Genomic DNA, 20829 nt, shown 5'->3' on the forward strand with positions numbered 1-20829 from the left:
CTACCTCCCTCCTCTCTCTGGCGGCCTGCCTCAGCGTGCCAGCTGGTCTAGCTAGCGTCAGCCAATGGGAGGCGCTGGTGGGAGGGCCTTTTTTCTAGTTTCAGCCAATGGGAAGCATTGGAGGGAGAAAAGTGACCAGAAAAGGAGAGAAGCCAGGGTGTTTCTCCCTCTTACCCAGAATCTCAGATGGAGTCACCTGAGTCAGTTGTGGGCGGCTACCTCTCCTCTGTGGCTCTAGTCTGCCATGGGAAGCCTCTCTCTGAGGTCCCCGCTTGCATGGCAGCAGGGGAAGGGAACCGGCTGTCCAGGGCAGTTCTGGCCATCCCAGTTTTGCCTGGATAACGTTTACTCTGGTTCTGCTTACACCACCTCTCGTGGTTGCCCCTCCAGCTCCAGGGGTTGTAGCCAGTAGTGACAGTAACTTCCTACTCACAATAATCCCTCAATTACAACTCCTATTTGGCTTCTCAGGAATTCTGCCACGTGTGTACCCAATTTCCTGAAATAATTCCCCCCCCACACCCCACCCCCCGCATACTTAGACTGGTTTTTGTTTTCCTGACTAGATCCTTATGATACATCTCCTAAACAAGGTAACTTAACAGGGCCCATGTTCCCAGCACATCTGCAGCAGGCTCTTGGGAAGAGTGACATCATGATGTTCTGGCTCCTCATAGCAATTAGAAACACCAGGTCTGCCTGTCTGGCTGATCTCTTCCTCCAACAGCCCCTGGCTCTGCTTTATTCTGCAGTCTCCCACAGTACCCCTGTCTTTAAAGGAAAGCAAGGCAGACATCTCAGCCAGACCTTCTTCCAGCTGTTAGAGAGCTAGAGCCAGGGGGTTCCCTGATGGCTTTGCCCATACCTGATACACATAAACTCTGTGTTGTTAAGTAACACAGGATCAGAGAAATAACCTTGGAGGAGCAAAATCTGCTGCTTCTCCAGAGTCCCAGGCCCCACAGTTCTGTCCCTCATATCCACATTGATTTGATTTTGATTCAGATCTGTGCTTTCTCTGGCTTCTTCCTGGTTGTTCCCAAATGTCCAGAGCAGGGTGCTTTGTGACAAGTACCCCATTGAGAAGTGGGCATTGTGGGGATAGAGGCCATTCTCCTCTGGAAAGAAAAGGGAGAGGACCTAGTAACAACCCTGGGGGTGCTGGCATCCTCACCAGAGTGCACATTTTTGTGGCATAAGCCCCCTTGCCAAATGTCACTTTAAACCCCTTTCAACTCATGTGCCTGAAAGAAGAAAATAATTAAACTCTTCTGTCGGGGATCACCTGGCTGTCCACTTAGGATTTTTTGTTCCCACTGGAGCGTGTGATTGGAAAACAAAGGTAAATGGGAGCAATTTATTCCTGCTTCATTTTTTCCCCCAGCAGGATTAAAGCTGCTCCAGCCATAAAGAGTTTACAAACTCTAAAGAAAGATAATAACTTCCCTTCTCACAGCCCAGTCACGCGGAGGTAATGCATGTTTCCAATCAGCTGAGAATGTAACTCAAATGGTAGGTTTTATTTCACTTTAATCCTCCTGTGAGTTCACGTTAAAGGTAAGAGGAATCACAGTCCCACAACACAAACCGAGTTCATTAGACACGGCATCTCCTCCTACAGGTTGAGGTGCTAGACTTTTACTCTTTCCTTCGAATCTTGGATGGGCTGCAGTCCTGGGATGACAGTGAGTGGGACGTAGGTAGAGCTGACAGAGGGAAGCCATGCTGGAGGGAGGGGACAGATGACCACATGGACTATGGTGACATCAGCCACCACCAGACCTTGTCCTCCGGTGACCTGCTTGGAAACCTTTAATGCCGCTCTTTCTTCTATGAAACATGCTCTTTCAGTTTAAGCATTGCCCTCTCCGACCTTTTTTTTTTTTAAGAAGATGCAGATGCCTCCAGCAGGGTTACATTCTGGTCTCCTAGGGTCTCAGGGAATCTCTTTAACAGTTCTGGTGTGTGCAGATGGAAAATGAGAGTATAACAAGGCTGTGTTGCTTGTTGAGTTTGGGGAAGAGGGTCTGCATGGGGTGGCCCCCACTGCACAAGGGTCAGGGAGAGGACTCAGAGCAGATCCTGTGGATGTTTGGTGGGCAACAGGCTTGACTCAATGCAGTTAGGCCTGTTCCTGACTGCTACTGCTCAGGGCACCTCCTAGAATCTCCTGGGGCTGTCTGTCTCCTATGTGCCTCTGTTGGGGACTGGCAGTACTGGCTGAGAGCTATCTCTCGCTTTCCTTGACATGGTGCCTTGTCAAATCCATCAACCTTCTCAGCAGTCACCACAAAGAACCCCCAAACCTCAGGTTCCTCTTGAGTTGTAGCTACAGAGGCTCAGGAATGAGAAGGAGGCACCTCCTTGTTCTGCCCTATTTGGAGGTTCTGGGCTGCCCCACTGAGTCCCAGCTGCCTCCACTGTCAGCCCAGGCTCCACAATCTTCTCTCTCATGCTGGTGACTGGTTTCCCTGCACTGTGGACCTCACCTGCCAGCACCTGGCCTAAGAAGCCAGGCTCAGGCCTCAGCACCCTGAATGGCTGCCTTGACCACCAATGCCCTATCTGTCTGTCCATCTGCCTTTTTTCCAGCTCCAACAACAGTGGTCTTTGTCTGTAAGGAGCTTGAGGTCTTACTAGAAAGACAAATGTGGAATATGTAGCCTTAGTGTGCTGATGCCCCACATAGGACGGCCCTGGTCAGCCACAGGCTTCCTTTCCCTAGGCTGCAGCAAAACTGGATCATCTGATGTGCCTGCCATTACTTCCTCATGGCACTGCCTTGGGCTTTGGGGCCCTGCTCTGTGGCTGTGTGGAGGCAAGTGTGTTTCCATTGACACGTTGCCCTGCATGGATTCTGCAAGTCAGCAGATGGATTGGGAAGATTCCCATTCTTGGAAAAGCAGAGGAGTGTGAAGGTTAAGGTGCCTTAAATTACATGCAGGATGACTTCTAAATTTCCCAATATTGCCTCAGAGAGAATTGTAATGCTCTGGGGTCTATATGACTGTCATTGATGTAGCTCTTTTTAGCAGATGTATGCTCTTGTGTGTGCACCTGTGAACTAGTCCCTGTGTCTACTTGAGTTCAGTTCGTCCCACTGGACTAGCCAATGATATCTGACTCTCTTGAGCACCTACTGTGTGCCGCAGACTGCACTAGATGCTTTACATGTGGAACTTCATTTGACCTCTGTGATGGCCCTAAGAGGGGAGGTACTGCTATTGTCCTCATTTTCTAGAATAAACTCCATCTCAGGGAGATTCGGGCACTTGTCAAAGATCACAGAACTAGTAAGTGGGCGGCATGAATTCTAACCCAGGAGTAGTCTGACCACAGAGCTCCAGCTCAGACACACCATGGTGTTCACATGGGTGTGTGTGCCCCTGAGTAGGGGGCTGATGAGCTGCATACTCCTGGGCTACCAAGCCACCCTGTATGTGGGAGAAAACAGAGGGGATGGTTGGGAGGGACTCATCCCCTGCTCAGGCTGCCTGTGCCGCAAGGGAAATGGTGTCAAGTGTATAGCCCAAGGGCCTGAAGCTGGTCTGGAAATTCCAGCTGTGAGGAGAGTGGGGTTGGGTGTCATGGATCTATTCAAGAAAAGTGGAGCCTAGGATGAGCAGAATTTTGCTGTCCTGAAAACTTAGTAAAAAGCAAAGTGTGAGTTTCCTGGGGAGATTTCGTGAGTTGGTAGAGTCTGAAACAGCAAACCAGATGTTTCCTGGCTCCCGCCCATCCTGTGTCTGGCCTGCGATTCTTCAGCCTGTTGTTCAGTGCATCCTGGGTCCCCAAGGGGCTCATAGACTCTTCATTCCAAAGACCCAAGTCACAGAGTCTGCCATGGAGGAGGTGGGCTGCCCTATCTTGGAGAACTGCAGGAGGGTAGGTTTGCTCCTTTCTAGAGGGAAGAGAACCCTCACTGAGGCCCTGGAGAGGGGGTCTCGGTGGCAGCAGCTTGTCTCAAAGTTCTCCAAGGAGTCAGGAAGCTGCACCTGGAGACCCACAGTGCTCCCAGCAGCTTGCTGTCTTCTGTCTTTGATGCTCATGTCTAATCTCTAGTTGTGACCTCTGTTTCCCTAGGTGGGAGGTGCTCCGTAATGCATCATTTGGGCTGCATTTCAGTCTGTGAGGGATCGTTGCTGCCTTTAGAATCAGCAGTTCCAAACAATGGGCTCCATCAGATCAAACTATGCGTGGCCATTTCTTGCCAGCCCCAACAAAGTGTTTCTTGTTCTGTAAACCCTGGCTATTGGGCCTTTTGGTGCAAAAACAGGTCAAAATTCCCTCCTGACTACTCAAAGGTCCAGAGCTAAAACCAAACCCTCCATCAGGGAATCACAGAAAGCAATAAACCTTTGGGTTCTGGGAGCCACCCTGCCAGGGTTCACATCTTCCTAAGCTGCAGGTTTGCAGTGAGCCCTCAACTTTATACCTATTGAGTTTCTTCTCTCAGGTCCCATGACAGTGGCTGACCCTTATGAATGCCTACTGTGTACCAGGCATGGCACAGAGCACTTTGCATGTTATTTTCAAGAGGGAAAAATATAGGCAAAAACAGTCTAAGTCACTTTCCCAAGATCATGCATTTCGTAAATGGTGTAGGGTTGGGCAAGATAATTAACCTTTGCAAGCCTCAGTCTCCTCACTTGTAAAATGTGGTTAATACAATTCATCACCTATCTGGAATGCTGTGAGGTTGGATAAAGCAATATACACCGCACCCAGCAGAGTAGTGACTCCATAGTAGACGAAGTCACTTAATAATATGTCCAGCTGCAGGAGAGAGAAAATACTAGAGCACCAATCAACAGTGGTGATCAAATAACGAAGTCACTAGCTCCTGAACCCATGTAAGTAACCTATAGTCTTCCTGAGCCTGTGGAAGCGGAGACTGTCAGCCTTGTTCAATGCTAGTTCCTGGGGCTTTGTACACATCTGGCAAAAGGGGGGGAGTGCTTGATGAAAGTTGAATAAACGAGAGAAGAACAGTCCCAAGGGGTTGTTCACAGCATGGATCAGTCCCCTCCCTGCAGACCGTGCTCTCCTCTGCCTTGTGGCTCTAATTTCCAAGTGGAGGGAAAGCTTCCCAAGCAAAGGCATGGCTGGGTCTTGACCAGTGCTAACTTCCCCAGAGGGAAGAGGCTGAGGGTCTGGGAGCAGAGTTGAACCTCCTATGGCCTGCCATGGGTGCAAAAGGGTCTTTCTTTGATGGGAAATGGCAAAAGTCAGAGGTGGTTATAGAGCCCCACAGACACACGTCACAGTGGGTACAGCATCTTGGATACCCTGGACCATGGTGACCATCTGAGTTTGTAGGTCCCACCCTCTATTACATGGATGGACACTGATTCTAGTCCACACTCCCAGGATAGCGTGGCAAGTGGCTGCCAGCATGCTGCACCCCCAGTTCACGGAGGCATTCTCCCATCCTTGGCCTGCCCAGATCCTTATCAATCCCTTTTTTGGAAAGACTGCCTCTGCCCACTGATAAATGATACATCTGAGTATAATAACTTCTGAACTGAATTCTAACACAACATCCCCACTTTCAGAATTAGTCCTGAAAGAGCCCATTTGCTCTGGGAAAACACCTTTTTCTGAAGACCTTTTTTTTGCTCTTGGTTTGGCCAAAGCTTTGATCCAGAAGTAACAGAGAATGGGAGAGTGTGAGGATGAGGAAGGCCGTGGTAACAGTGGTGACAATGGATTTCCAGGCAGTCCCAGCTCCTGGCTCCCATCCTGGAAGTACTGAGCTCTGCCTGCATCTTTCCAGAAATGTGAGCCTCTACCTTTCCAATTTCCTCTTACACCTCTTCTAGGTTTCCCACCCCCACCTCCGCATGACAACGTGGCGATCACGTGGCCCATATGGGGATCAGAGAATCCTATTGGGTATGCCAGCTTAATGAAATACTTGCAGTTTATTAAACCCAGGCTTCCCTAAGCCCTGAGTGCCTGTGGGTATTTGAAAGCTGAAGGTAACCCCAAGCTACCACAAACGTAATTGCTACATGTGTCCGTGCATTCTTGCTGCAACCTCAAACTCCTCCTCTTATGCAGTGTGCGAAATGAGCAACATAAAGTAACTCCTAGTCAGACAAGGCGGGGAATGTGGGGAAATGCTGAGAGAGTCTCCCCAGAACCCCTCAGGGCCTCTAAAAGTATATGAAGTTCCCATTACTTCTAGCCACTGAAGGCGCTTCTCCACCCCCTGGCTGCTCAGTGTTTGCAGAATTGGTTCATTATAAGTGAGGCAGTCAGCATGCCTCGAATGTCAACCTTCCATGTCAACTTTGCATGATGTAGCTCAAATATTTCAAGCCCTGTTTCAGCAAGGCTTGCTCTCAGCAGCAGGGCTAGCAGAGAGCAGTGTCTGGCAGCTCCCTCTAGAGCTATATTTCTGTTCCTCCTCCAGGGCTTGACTGCAGTGGGCTGTTCCAAGTCTGGGAGGGGATGTAGAGAACCCCAGGTGAACTGGAGTTCGCTCCTCTGAACCCAGGAGGGGCTGCCCCTGGGGGATGCTTTCCCATTCATCTGTCTCCTCGGCCTTGGGTCTGTAAATCAGGGGTGAGGGGCTCATGTGGAAGCAGCAAACAAAGGCCTCAAGGGAGGTGCCTCTCTTTATGTGGATAGTCATCTGGATATTGGAAAAGGAGATCCTGTTGGTGACACTCAGGGGGACCTGCTCCAGGAACCTCAGCAGCAACCCGTTGACCCACACACAGCTCTTGCGACTCAGGTTCTTGAGGCAGAAGGCCAGCAGAGTGCTGCCGGGCTCCAGGTAGGGCTCCAGGGACAGGTGTCGGCGGGAAAGGTGGGGCACCTGCAGTTGGAGGTGGGTGTCATGTCCCCGGCCAATCAGCAGTGGGCTGGTGTCATGCTGCAACTCCAGTGGGACATTGATGAAGGCGGCAGTGCCCAGCGTGGGGTGGTACAGGCTTACCCGCAGGACTGTGAGAGAACTTTCCATGGATGAACTCCTGAGAGGATGGAAAAGAGACCCACCTCTGTGGCTCCCTGAGGTCACACAGCCTGTTCACCTCAGGGACCCCCTGTCCCCAGCCACATTTAGCTAATCAAAAACACATGTCCATGGATTCTGCCCAACCCAAGATGGAGTCAAGGTTGCAGAACTGAGTTTAGTGCTAGCTTCATCTCTCCTGTGTTTAGACAGTAGGACATGCCACCTATCCTCTCTGAGTCTTGTTTTCTGTATTATGAGTATGTCCATCTTTCCATGAAGCAAATGGGGCATACCACCTGTCAGGGTGGGGTTTTGGTGGACTAGCATTTGGAGATAATTTGGTCCCACTTCATGGGAAGAGGGGGATAGACAGTCCACACCATCTTACTATCTAGCAATCACACAACAAACTCTCCCTGAGCCCTCCTTTAAGCCTGGCACCGAATCAGTTTTTGTGGATCAGCAGATGCAAATTACCCTTCTCCTTAGGAGCATCCAGCTGGAGGAGGAGATAGTGCTCTAGCTCTGGAGGTGTGGCAGGACACAGGTGAGGGCAGCCTACTTGGTCCTGGGTATCAGAAAGGGAGAATAAGGACAGCAAGCATCTTCTAAGCACTTCCTGTAGGCTGGGCACCATGCTTGGCACGTCTCCCTTGTGAAAGGGATGAGCATCCCATCCTCACCTCTGAGCAGAAAGCAGATGCTGATGCAAAAGGTGGAGAGTGCTAAGAGATCTCTCGCTAAAGAACCCAGAGGCGCTCAGTGGAGGCAACCGCAATGTCTACTACAGTGAGAAATGCACACATCCTTTGTCCCACACTCCATCTCCAGGAATTTTTCCTGTAGAAACTCATTGGCACATACCATAAAGCCACCTCCAATGATCAGCTTTGTTCCTGCATGGATTTGAGGAACACAAACTCTCTGGCACTTCACATACCCGTATTCCATCCCAAATGCTCCTTATTGTTCAAGGCCAGGTTCAAAGGCTTCCTCTTCTATGAGTTTTTTTTTTTTTTTTTTTTGGCCTGGGGAAGGTGATCCCTCTTGTCATCTGGCAACCACAGGAGGGAGAATCCCTTCTGGGGCACCAGGCCAACCCCGCCCCCCAGCTACATTTTGTATTTCATGACTGAGTTCTGTAAGCCCTTATCCTGTCTTCCTTGAACTCCTCTCCTATCTCCCTGAGGTCTCCCAAGGGCAGGTAGATTGTGTCCCATTACCCAGTATAGACAGCACCTGGCAAGAGCAAGTGTCTAAGGCACATCTGGACTAAATAAGAAGCCCACGCTAGTGAAATCAGGTCCCAAGATACCACAAATAGTAGACTAATTCTCAAGGGCTGTAGAACAAGGCTGTGCTGGGTGGTACAGAATCCTGGTCTCTCCTTGTGCCCAACCATCTGCATCTCCTGCCTTTTGGATGTATTAGGTTAATGTTGACCTTCCAGTCTAACAGCAAGGCTAGGCCTCTTGGGACACCCCTTTTAGCTGGTGTACAGTATTTCTGCCCACATTTCTCCAGGACAGCTGGAACGGGCAGCCATACCTTCAGATTTAACCAGAAACTCAGACTTCACTTCTAGAAACCAATCCCAAGGTGTGAAGACCCTGAAAGAATCTCTCAGAAAGGATTCATTGCCACTTTGTGTGACCTTACTCTGCTATGTTGAGTGATCCAGAGCTGACAGAAGTCACCCATCAGAGCGGAGGCCTGAAGGGACAGTCAAAGGTCTCCTGGATCCTGGCTGGTCTGTGGAAGTGGAAAACCCAGCCCTCCTGTCTAGAAAGACACTCTGGAGTGTGTGTCTGGTGAGGATAGCTTCTCCCAGCCTCCCTGAGGGTTCTAGTCCCTCTGACCTCCACTTACCTTATGGCCAGGGCCTCATCTGCATTAGCCCTGCATCTGTGAGCTCTCTCGAAGGAGTGGGTCTGGGGTGGGGCAAGACCAGGGACGCTTCTTATGGCTGTGGTTCAGTATCATGATGTGTCAGAACATACTTTGGTTTTGTTGCTTTCTTCCTTATTCTCCTTAGGAAAGATAATGAAAGTGTAATTTTCATTTGCAGAAGTGTAACCCACTGCCTGGAGTTGGAAAATCCCAGTCTGGGACCCCTTCTAGGAGGGGCCTGCTGAAAGGTGGGGTTCCCTCCTGGGTTGCAACATTCCTACCACCACAACCCCAGTGTCCACAAGCTTCCTTCCCCCTGGCTGTTGAGTGGGGTGAAAGCAGCTCAGATGTGTTGGAAAGGAGATCTTTGTGGGTGGACAGATGGCCACTGGCAGGGAGCTCCCACAGCATGAGGAGCTCATTCTGGCTGGACAGAGTTTGGCCAAGGAAGTTATGGGCAATGTGGCAGTCTCCAAAGGGTCTCAGGAAAAGGTGAGGTGCAGCAGAGAGAGAAAGGACACTTACAGAAGGTGGCCTGTCCTGCAGAGCATCAAGAAAGATATCTCCAATGCCCACTCCTCCTGGCTCTATTGATCTGCAAGCAGTCTAGAAAATGTCAAGGTGGACCCACCCACAGCTTTGGGCTCTGAATGAATGTCATGGTAGTGGTGACCTCTCATGTGGCATGGCTCTTCACAGTCCACCAATGTGTTCATGTCACCCTCGTTACCCACCACCCTGCCAAGGTGACCAAAGACATGTGCCCATTTGATGCAGGGGGAATCAAGGCTCCAGGAAGATATGTGCCAAGCACAAGCCCCAAAATGTGTCAGTGGCAATGTCCTTTCTTTTTCTCATCAGACCCTGGCTATCTTGGGACCTCTTAGTGTTTATAGCTGAAGGGTGCAAGGTGGGCCACCCCAATCAGCCAGCAGGTGCTTGGTCCACCTCACTGCCCCCAGCCTCTGCTTACTCACTCCTCATGAATAACCCATGTGGCCTCTGACAGACGCTTCTGCCTGCTTCCTGTATTCTAAGCACTTAGGTCCTGCCTTCACTCTGGTTCGTTGCTTAGTAACTAACTGGAAAACAGAGAACTCGAGCCATAATCATCCATCCTTACCTGCTCCAGCCAATGTGATACCACCACTCAGGCTTCCTAGGCAATCAGCTCCCCCAGAGATGGGAACTGAATCTACATTTGGAGTGCTCAAAGCATTAAGTGCAGGCTCCTGCCCGAGTTCCCTCCTCCCCACTATCTCCCTGTGTTCCAGCAAGCCCAGGGCTCTGCCAGATGTGCCAGGGAGGCTTGCACATATGCTTGGAATGTCAGCACCGCCACTGGGGGCTCAGGGAGACTCAGGCACAAATAGTGGTTGCTACAGAAGGATGATGATGGGAGGGCTTTCTGGAGGTGGGAGGCCTGGGGCTAGTCCTGACCTCAAGATCAGACTCAAGAGGCTGGGTGCTTAGCAGTTAAGGGTCTGGGCTTTGGCCTCAGTTATGTTTGATTCACCTTCTATGTCTTCATTAAAGACATAGAATTATGGTTAAATCTTTTCATCTCTCAGAGCCTTGTGTTTTCTACCTATGGAATGGGAGTGGTCAGAATATCTATTTCAGAAGACTGTTGTGAGTATTCAGAAAAGAAAAGAGAAAAAGCATTAAAGTGCCTTAGGTATGGTGCCTGGCTCAGAGCAGTCTCAATGAATGAGAGCCAACTTGAATGATGAAGCTCCCTCCAAAAGAGGTGGTTATAGGTACCTTCCCACCAAGAACAACTATACATGCTGAGTTTTTACAAATCTGAAGGCACTGGAGAGCAACAGATGGCTAGAACCCAGGAGAGGAGAGACCTGTTCACTTAAGCCTCACATACTAGCCTTCTTCCCTGTGAGGCATTTGCCAGTTTAAAAATGACTGAAGCTAAAAACTGAACAGAAGTGGCATTTGAGAACTCTTGGGAGTCTCGCAGGTCAGGGGAGACAAACACTGGAGCTCAGGATGCAGAAGGTCAAGAGCCCAGAGAACCACAGAAAATGGAGCTCTTCTTCTTTATTGTCAAGTCATGTGCTGATTTCAAAGTGGGTGGGATGAGAAACTGAGACCCCCACGTAAAAGCAAGTGCTAAAAGACTATGAAGCCAAGCAGAGGCTTAGGGAGTCTCATAGCACTGAGTGGACCAAAATTGGAGTTCAGGACCAAGGAAGAAGGGCCCTGTTAAACACCCAGGCTTTCAATTGAGACCCATAGGATTCACCTAGAACTAAGGGAAAACCAAAGAAGACCCAACCTAAAGACGACTGAGGCCCAACCCCAAATGATCTCCATCTCCCTCCTCTAACTGCCTGTTGGAAGGAAGTTAAATCCCTACTAGACAAAGTTAATATCTTACAGGGCTGCCACAATTTTTCATTAATGATGCTCCATGATTAATTTAAAAATTACCAGGCATTCTGAAATACGAGAGAGAGAGAGAGAGAGAGAGAGAGAGAGAGAGAGAGAGAGAGAAACCGTAAGAGAAAAAACAGGCAACAGAAATAGCCTCAGTGATAGGCTCACAAAATGATCTGAACAAGTGGTCATAGAAGCTTTGTTTCACTAATGAAAAACTGTCAACAACCCAAATGTCCATTAAGAGAAAAACTGGCAAGGAAATTGTATAAAATGCACAAAATGAAGCATTACAGAGCAATACAGAAGAGGATGAGCTAGAGATACAAAAATAAATAAATAAATAAATAAATATCTCAAAACACATGGAACAAAAGAAACAGGAACAAAAGGCATATATGATTCTATAAATATAAAGTATAAGACAGACAAAACTAACCCATAAGTGACAGAAATCAGAGTATTATATCTCTGAAAGAGGTTTTGACTGGTCTATCAGTTTTCTAGGGCTGCCCTAACAAGGGACCATACTATGTGTGACTTAAATAACAAAAATATTACCTCACATTTCTGGAGACCAGAAGTCCAAGACCAAGGTTTTGACAGAGCTGGTTCCTCCAGCAGGCTGTATGGAAGAGAGTCAGTTCCACACCTCTCACATAGCTTCTAGTGGTTTGCTGGCCGTCTTTGGCATTCCATGGCTTGTAGGTGCTTGATCTTCACCTTTGCCTTCATGCTCACACGGTGTTCTCTCTGCATGCAAGTCGCATTGAATTAGGGACCACCTTAATGACCTTGTTGACTACCTCTGCAAAAACACCATCCCCAAATAAGGTCACCTTCTGAGAAACTGAGCTGTTCTCAGTAAATGAATTTGAGATGGACTCAATTCAGCCATAACTAGAAAGCAGCATGAGAGACTTTTCAGAAATGATCAAAGTGTAGTGGTGACATATGCATTCAGATAGACAAAAACTTACATTGGGAGTTTGTGATTTTACATTTTGCTCTATGGGATTTATTTTTTTACTTACTTATTTTGCTCTATGGGATTTATTTATTTACTTACTTATTTTGCTTTATGGGATCTATTTATTTATTTAGTTAGTTCTATGGGGTTTATTTATTTATTTATTTATTTTGCTCCATGGGATGGATGGATTGATTGACTGATTGATTGATTTTGCTCTGTGGGATTTACACAGAATAGTTTCACTGCTCTAAAAATTCTCTATGCTCTACCTATTCATTCTTCTTTTCCTCCAATCTCTAGCAACTACTTATCTTTTTGTTGCCTTCATAGTTTTGTCTCTTTCTAGAATATTGTATAGTTAGTATCGTACAATATGTAGCTTTTTCAGATTGGCTTATTTCACTTAGTAATATTCATTTAAAGTTCCTCCATGTCTTTTCATGACTATAACTTATTTATTTTCAATACTGTATAATATTACACTGTCTGGATGTACCCCAGTACATTTATCCATTCAATTACCTATTGAATGTATGAATAAAGTTGCTTTAAACATCTGTGTGCTAGTATTTGTATGGATATAAGTTTTCAACTATTTTAGGTACATATCAAAGGGCAGAATTATAGGATATATTAAGAGTATGTTTAGTTGTATAAGAAACTTCCAAGCTGTCTTCCAAAGTAGTTGTACCATTTTGCATTCCCACCAGCAATGAATGTGAGTCCCTGGTGCTCTGTATTCTTGCCAGCATTTGGCATTATCCCTGTTTGGATTTTCATCATGCTAATAGGTAAGTAGTGGTATCTAAATGTTTTAAATGGAAGTTTCCTAATGACATGAGATTTTGAGCATCACTTAATATACTTATTATTTGCCATTTCTATATTCTTTGGTGAGGTGTCCAGATCTTTTGTCCATTTTTTAATTCAGTTGTTTTTTTCTTCTTATAGTTGTGTTTTAAGAGTTCTTTCTTTCTTTTGATAACACTCATTCACCAAAAAAGAAAATTTGTAAATATTTTCTTCCAGTCTGTGGCTTATTTTCTTGTTCTAGTAACAATGTCTTTTTTTTTTTTTAGAGCAGAAGTTTTAAACTTTAATGAAGTCCAGCTTATCGACTGTTTCTTTTATGGGCTATACCTTTGGTGTTATACCTAAAAATCATTACTAAACCCAAGGTCATATAGATTTTTTTCAATATTATCTTTTAGGAGTTTTACAGTTTTATATTTACATTTAGGTGTATGATCAATTTTGAATTAATATTTATGAAAGGTGTAAGTTCTATGTCTTAGGTTCCTTTTTTTGGCATATATATATATATATATATATATATATATATATATATATATATAGTTGTCTCAGCACCTTTTGTTTAAAAGACAACTTTTTTCTCCATTGTATTCCTATCACTCCTTTGTCAAAAATCCTGACTATATTTATGTAATGTATTTCTGAGCTTTTGCTTTTGTACCATTGATCTATTTGACAATTTCTTCACCAATACCACACTGTCTTGATTATTGTAGCTTTTTAGTAAATCTTGAAGCTGGGTGGTATTCGTCCTTCAACTTGATTTTCTTCCTTCAATAATATGTTGGCTATTTTGGGTCTTTTGCCTCTCTATAAACTTTTGGAATCAGTTGGTTAACAGCCACAAGATAACTTGGTGGGATTTTTATTTGGGCATTGAATCTATAGCTAAAGGTGGAAAGAACTGACATCTTGATAATGTTGAATAAACATGAGATGTTTCTTTCTTTCTTTAGTTCTTTTTAAATTTCTTTTATCACAGTTTTCTAGTTTTCCTTATATATCTCTTACATGTTTTGTTAGATTTATATCTAAATATTTCCTTTTCATAGATGCTGACATAAATGGTATGTACTTTTAGCTCAGATTCCACTGGTTCATTGGTTTATATAGGAAAGTAACAGGTTTCTTTATATTAATCTTGTACCCTGCAATTTTTCCATAATCATTAGTTCTACAGTTGGGTATTTTTTTTTTTTTGGTTCTTTCAGATTTTATGCGTAGGTAATTGTCATATGCAAATAAGATAGTTTTATTCTTCCTTTCCAATACATATATCTTTTACTTTCTTATTTCTTGAGCTATGACTTTCAGTATGATGTTGAAAAAGAGTGGTAAAAGGGGACTCTTTGTCTTATTCTTGATCTTAGTGTCAAAATTTTGTTTTTCATCATTAAGTATGATGTCAGCTGAAGGCTTTTTGCAATGCTCTTTTTCAAGTTTCCTTATATTCCTAGTTTACTGGAGACATTTTACTTTATAGAAGCCATACTTCAACTTTCAAAAAAGGAACAGTCCAAGAGAGATCCAGATATTGAAATTATCAAACACTTTAAAAAATAACTTTATGCCGATTGCAGTGGTACATGCCTATAATCCCAGTGATTTGGGAGGCTGAGGCAAGAGGATCACCAGCTCAGAGCCAGCCTCAGCAATTTAGTGAGGCCCTGAGCAACTCAGTAAGACCCTGTCTCTACATAAAATATAAAAAAGGGCTGGTGATGTGGCTCAGTGGTTAAGTACTCCTGGGTTCAATCCCTGATACAAAACAAAGCAGAACAAAACAGTTACATACAAGGAAATAAATGCAAGATGGATAATTTTATCATAGAATGAGAATTTATTTTTAAAAAGACATCATATTTAAGTCTAGAACTAGAGATATAATAACTTAAATGAAGGACTCAATCGATGGGTTAATAAATGATTTATTATAGATTAGCAGATGAAATGATTGATAGATTGGAAGATAGGTCAGTTGAATGTATCTAGACTGAATTGTGGAAAGAAAAGAAAATGGCAAATTCAGGGAAATATATAAGACAAATATGGGACGCTGATGGAAAAAAATCAAATATCCATGTAATTGTGATCCCAGAGATAAGTAAGACAATGGGGCAGAAGAAATATTTAGATAATTAGTCTGAGGATTTTCTTAAACTGATCAAAGACAGTGTGCTACAGATTCAAGTAGCAGGATAAACTCCAGGAAGAATAAACACAAAGAAAACCATGGTTAAGCTCATCAAGGTAAAACTGCTAAAAACCAGAGTCAATGAGGAAGTCTTTAAAGTAGGCTGAGAAAGGGCACAAAACCTTCAAACCAGCAGCACTAAATGTTATGGTTGGCTTTTCAGTAATTATGAAATTTCAGACAATGGCATCTTTAAAGTTCCAGAAGAAAATAACTGCTAACCTAGAATTCTACATCCAGGTATTCTTAAATTATAAAGACAACAAAAACAGAATCTTTCACCAGTTCACTTACACTAAAATAAATCACAGTACTCTTTAGGCAGAGGGAAATGATTCCAAATAGAAGCACAGATACGCAGAAAGAAATGAAGAGCAATCGAAAGGGGTATGTGCTGATAAACCAAAGTTAATATTTAACTATGTGAAACAATGATGACAATGACATTTAAAAATATGTTTAAAATATATGTATAATTAAAGTCCATGACAACAGTAGCTTTGAAGTTGTCATGGAGTTTAATTAATTACGATGTTCCAAGATCCTTGAACTCTCCAAGATGCAATAAAACTACTAATGTAAGGTAGACACTAATAAATCAAGGATGCATGGAATAATCTCTTAAAAAATAAATAAAAGAATAATAATATCTTTGTGACAAACTAATAGAGGGAGAATGGAATAACAAATTAACAGTTACAATGAAGGTTGTGGAGGCTTGGAAAGACTAGCAGAGTAGGGGAAGAGCCCCAAGGAGGGAGAATGAGGATAGCCCCAGACCAGGATTGCAGCTGAGTTGGGTAGAAGTGAAGAGAGGAGAAGGTGCACACTGAGCAGACACCGACTCATTCCGGGAGTTCTCCCCCCACCTTCTTGCAGGTGGATGCACTTGGGATCCTTTGGTACAGCAGTTTTTGAGGCTATATTTCCTCTAAATATCTCTGGGTCTTCTTCTCCCCTAGGCTGCTGTTCTGGGATCCAAGATGGCTTCTCCATGGTGTTTTCTGCCCACCCTAAGAGCCTGAGGGCCAGGTGCTCAAACAGCTGACCCAGAAGCTCAGAGAAGGGAAGTGACCTGATGAGTTTTGCCTAGTAAATGTGCAAAGTATAGCTTCAGGTAGACTGACTCCCAAGCCTCCAGGCCCTGCCATAGCTATCTCTGTGGTCCAGATAGCTTCTGAAAGCTGGGCCACAAACTCCATCTGGGCCTCGCTTTGAGGCCAGTCTTCTGGGTCTGGAGACAAGTGTAGCTCCTGCTTTCTCAGCAGTGAGTCAAGCAGGAGAGGTGAGATTAAGGGTTGGAGGGGAAGAAGAGCTGGGCTGGCCCACAGAGCCACTGGATGGCTGGTAGTTCCAGACCTCTTTGACAGGTGTCTGGAGCTTAACAAAGTTCCCTACCATGGTCTTTGCATCTCCAGCTGTCTTTTCTGCATCCCCAGCCAATCTCTGATACTCTGGGTCCTCCTCATAATGAGGAAAGAGGAGCAAGAGCACTGAGAAAATCCTCTCCTGACAGTTCTTGGGAACTTTCCCAGGAAACCTCAGGAGGGCTGTAGTGACCTAAAGGTTACTTCTAAGGGAGTGGTTCTGAAGCCAGCATTCCAAGCATACTGATTGTCTGGGGAAGAAACCATGTGCAGGCTGGGCAGCTAGACCAGGCTCCAGGGCTCCTGCCAGCACTGTCCCCTCATTCAGTGCAGACGACTGCACTTCCTTGTTGGATGTGTGATAACTAGAAGCTCAAATAACCACTCTGAGGTATGCAAATTTACATGGGGCTGAGTCTTCTGTGGCAAACGTAGCTGGCTATGTTTCAGAGCCTGTCCACAGTGGGTCTTCCCAAGACTACCTGGCCCACTGAGTGTCTCTAAACCAGAGATGGCCTCCTCCTCAGTTCTCCCCATATACACTGGCCTTCTAGTCTGGACAAGACCTCAGTGATACTCAGTTATTCCTGCCCATGAGCAGAGCAGGGCAGTGGGCAGAAGCTTGGCAGCGGGTGCTGCTACCCCTACTTGTGCAATCTTGGACAAGTCCTACCCCCCTCTCTGGGTCTTAGTTTTCCACCCCTCCCTACTGCCCCCGGTTGCACCCTGACCTCAGGGAAGGGAAGGCTATGTCTACTCTCACAGCTCTGGGGTGAGCGTGTGGAGGAGGAGGAGATGTGTTAACCGTCCCTGTGCCCTCAATAACTGAGTCAGAGCATTTCCCAGAAAGAAAGAGAACTGAAACAACCAGGAAATTCATCTGGCAAGAGGAAGTCCTGCCCAGGCTCTAACTTCTGGAAGTTGGGAGGAACTCTGGGGCTTGTGGGTAAGGGGTGTGCAGAGCCAATGCTGGTTGATGGCTCTCCATGTGCAGATGTGCGCTGCAAGGGAGCGGGCAAGAGCTGGGAGGAGGGCAGGCGCAGCCTCCTGACACAGCTGCTGCAGGTTTGGCTCTGCTTGGCCTCTTGGCTATAACAGCCTCTGACTGGCTGTCGGGCAGCTGGTGTTGGGATTCTTGTATCAGTGGGTAAATATCCCCCATCACGTGCTTCTTGGAGAACTCAGAGATGGAGCAACATCCTCCCCAGACATTGCCCTGGAGCTTCCACCCCTAGGGCTTCTACAACACTAGAGCCAGGCATACTCACATCTAAAGCTTGCTCCTTCGTGTGATAGCTGTGTGACCTTGAGCAAATTAGGCAGTGTCTCTGACTCTTATTTTATTTATTTTTTGGTACCCAAGATTGAAACTAGGGGGTCTTAACCACTGAGCCACATCCCCCGCCCCCTGCCTTTTTGCATTTAATTTAGAGACAGAATCTTGCTAAGTTGCTTAGGGCCTCGATAAGTTGCTGAGGCTGGTTTTGCACTTGTGATCCTCCTGCTTCAGGCTCCTGAGCTGCTGGGATTACAGGTGTGTGCCACGCCACCAAGCCTGGCTGACCCTTAGTTTTCTGCTAGTAAATGGGGTTAATTTTCTGCTGTTATGATGGTTAAACAAGATGTGTGAAAAGTACCCTGCTTGCAGGGATAGCTGATAAATGAGAACTGCTCTTAGTAGAACCTTTGACTATGGAGTAAAGATGCACCCAGGGAGAGGGGCTGTTGGAAGAGACTAAGGTAGCCTACGCAAACCTTAAATTTTCAGAAGGCCCTGGTTTTTGCTTAAGCATAGTTTTGGAGCTGAATCTCTAATGTGCATGGGTTTCATAAAAATTCCATTTTAAATTATAATGAAGTAAAAGAGGAGCTTTAAGAAGCCCCCAGTTTCTCCTGGGACATGTGCCCCTGACATTGGAGAGGGCTGTGCACCTTACAGTCAAGGGAGCTGAGGCTCAGAGCAGACAGTTGATTTGCTCAAGGTCATAGAACTGGGAGGTGTCAGAACAGGATCTGAAACTAGTTGGTGGGACTCCTGAGCCTAACCATGAAGCTATTGTGCCTCACAGGTAGTGGTCTCTGAAGTCTGGCTGCCTGGACTTCTCTAAATTTGTGCTCCTGCTGACTGGCCAGCTGTGATGTTCAGTTGAAAGCAGGCCTGCTTCTTACAGCCCTGCCAAGCCACATGGCTCCCACTCCTGTATCCTGATAGCTTGAGGCCACCAGGTGGCAGCACCCCTAAACCCCACTTTTCAAGACAGAAGCCGGAGGTGAGTTTGAAAGCTTGGGACACAACTTTGTCTAATAGAAGATACATGGGAAGTGAGGGCAAGGGTGGGGAGTGTCCTTGCTTCCCTTACTCAAAATGCACTGAAATGGCTCAAGAGAAATCCATAGCAAACTCACCCAACTCATAGTGAGCATGGAGGTAAAGCAGAAGCCAGAGCATTGAGACTGGGTGGTTATGGGCACAGGTGTGGTATGGACAGGCTCAGAAAGGTTAAGTAACCTGCCTGAGGGCACAGACCAGTAGAGTGAGGATGAGGAGCTAGATGTGCTTCATTATCTGTGAAATGGAGCAAGATGATCTCCCCAGTAAAAGAGGCCCCAGGGAGGAAATGCACCCCAGACTCGCCCCAAGTCGCGTGCACAACAAGCACAAAGCTTGTGATGGAGCTGTGACCACCAGGACAGGGTGCTCCCCTCCCTGACCAAGTTTCAGGGAAGGAAGAGAGCACTTGTAACTCACAGAGACTGTGGATCTCAGGTATGGGAACAACTACCAGGGAGGCCTCCTGGAGGAGTAGACACCTGTGCCCACACCTGTGGGTGACTAGGAGTTGGGGCGCTGCTGGAGGAGGGCTGGGGCCTGGTGGAGGAGGTGGGAGGCAGATGCCTGCTGTCTGGAAATGGCCCTGTTTCACTCTGCCCTATGTCCTTGCCTAACAACCACAGACATGAAGGTTTTGAATTTTAAAACAGCAACAAAGTTGCCATTTAGTGACTCTTTACTAAATGCTGTGTCTGGCTAAGCCCTTCTATGAATTGTCTCAAATCCTCACTACAACTGAGACAGGTGCCAGTAGTCATCTTATTTCCCAAATGAGAAACTGAGGCACAATTCAATAAGGAACATACTTAAGACCATTAAGTGGTGGAACTGTGTCTCAAACCCAGGTAAGAGCCTCAAATTCTCACCCCCAACTCCTGTGCTCTATGGCCCCTCAGGGGGCAAGCCTCTTCCTCACCCTCTTCTGATGACTGAACTGGGCTGAGGAGCACTTGGGTTTGAGCAGCCATCGCCACCTCCTGGCCTGAGCTCTCCTGGGAAGTATATGGCCATCAGGGTGACCCTTGATGCATCATCTTGGTACATTCCCTCCCAGAGCAGAGGTGGGACTGGCCACCAGGACCTGCACGGCCTCCACCTGCTGAGGAACCATGGATAGTGCTGGGAATCCTCAGGAGTCACTGCCATCCTGGCCCGGGCTCCCTGCCCTGTTCCAGGGTTCACTGCTAAGCCTGATTTCATCCTTGTTCTAAATTCTTAATATATGTCAATTTTATTTAATGCTAAATCCAATAATGCCTGGTTTCTGGACCAATGCCTGGAACAGGCCTGGGGAAGGGATGCCTGGGAATCCCCACAGGGTGAAATCAGGTCACTCAGAGCTGGTACTCTTAGGCCCACAATTAGCTCACACTTTTGACCTTTTATCCACGCAGCAAGAATCATTTGTTCCACTTCCTGGAGAGCAATAGCTTGGGGAATAAGAAGTCAGCCTAGTGCCCTGACCTATATGCCATCTCTTCCACATTTATCTATATTATCCAGATAATCATGGCATCAGAGGGCAAGAGGGATCCTTCAGAGGGTGTCTTAGTCCACTTTATGCTGCTATAACAGAAATCACAGATTAAATAATTTATAATGCATGAAAATGTAAATACAAATAGCCTGTGGTTCTGGAGACTTGGAAATCCAAGAACATGGTGCTAACATATGATAGGGCCTTCATACTGCATCATCCCATGGTAGAAAGTGGATGGGCAAGTGAGCATGAAAGAGAGAGAAAGGACGAGGCCAAAGGACGAGGTTCCTTTTTTCAAGGAACCACTTCTGAAATAAGTAACCGGCTCCCTTGATAACAGCTTTAATTCATTCACCTTTCACCTCTGAAAGGTCTCTCCTCTTAACACCTTCACGTGGCAACTGGATTTCAACATGGGT

General features: G+C 46.1%; 1 protein-coding gene across 1 annotated transcript; it reads right to left on the reverse strand.

Annotated features, from left to right (window-relative positions):
• Positions 1-1499: 1499 nt before the first annotated feature.
• Positions 1500-8907, reverse strand: Tifab (TIFA inhibitor). The gene is made up of 2 exons (XM_015488583.2): positions 8837-8907; positions 1500-6983 (listed from the first exon to the last, which is right to left on the reverse strand). The coding sequence occupies exon 2, from the start codon at positions 6971-6973 to the stop codon at positions 6332-6334; it is 642 nt and encodes a 213-aa protein (XP_015344069.1). The 5' UTR covers positions 6974-6983; positions 8837-8907; the 3' UTR covers positions 1500-6331.
• Between the last annotated feature and the right edge of the window lie 11922 nt (positions 8908-20829).

Source organism: Marmota marmota, unplaced genomic scaffold (genome assembly GCF_001458135.2).
Source record: "Marmota marmota marmota unplaced genomic scaffold, marMar, whole genome shotgun sequence".
In the NCBI taxonomy this organism is placed as follows: Eukaryota; Metazoa; Chordata; class Mammalia; order Rodentia; family Sciuridae; genus Marmota; species Marmota marmota.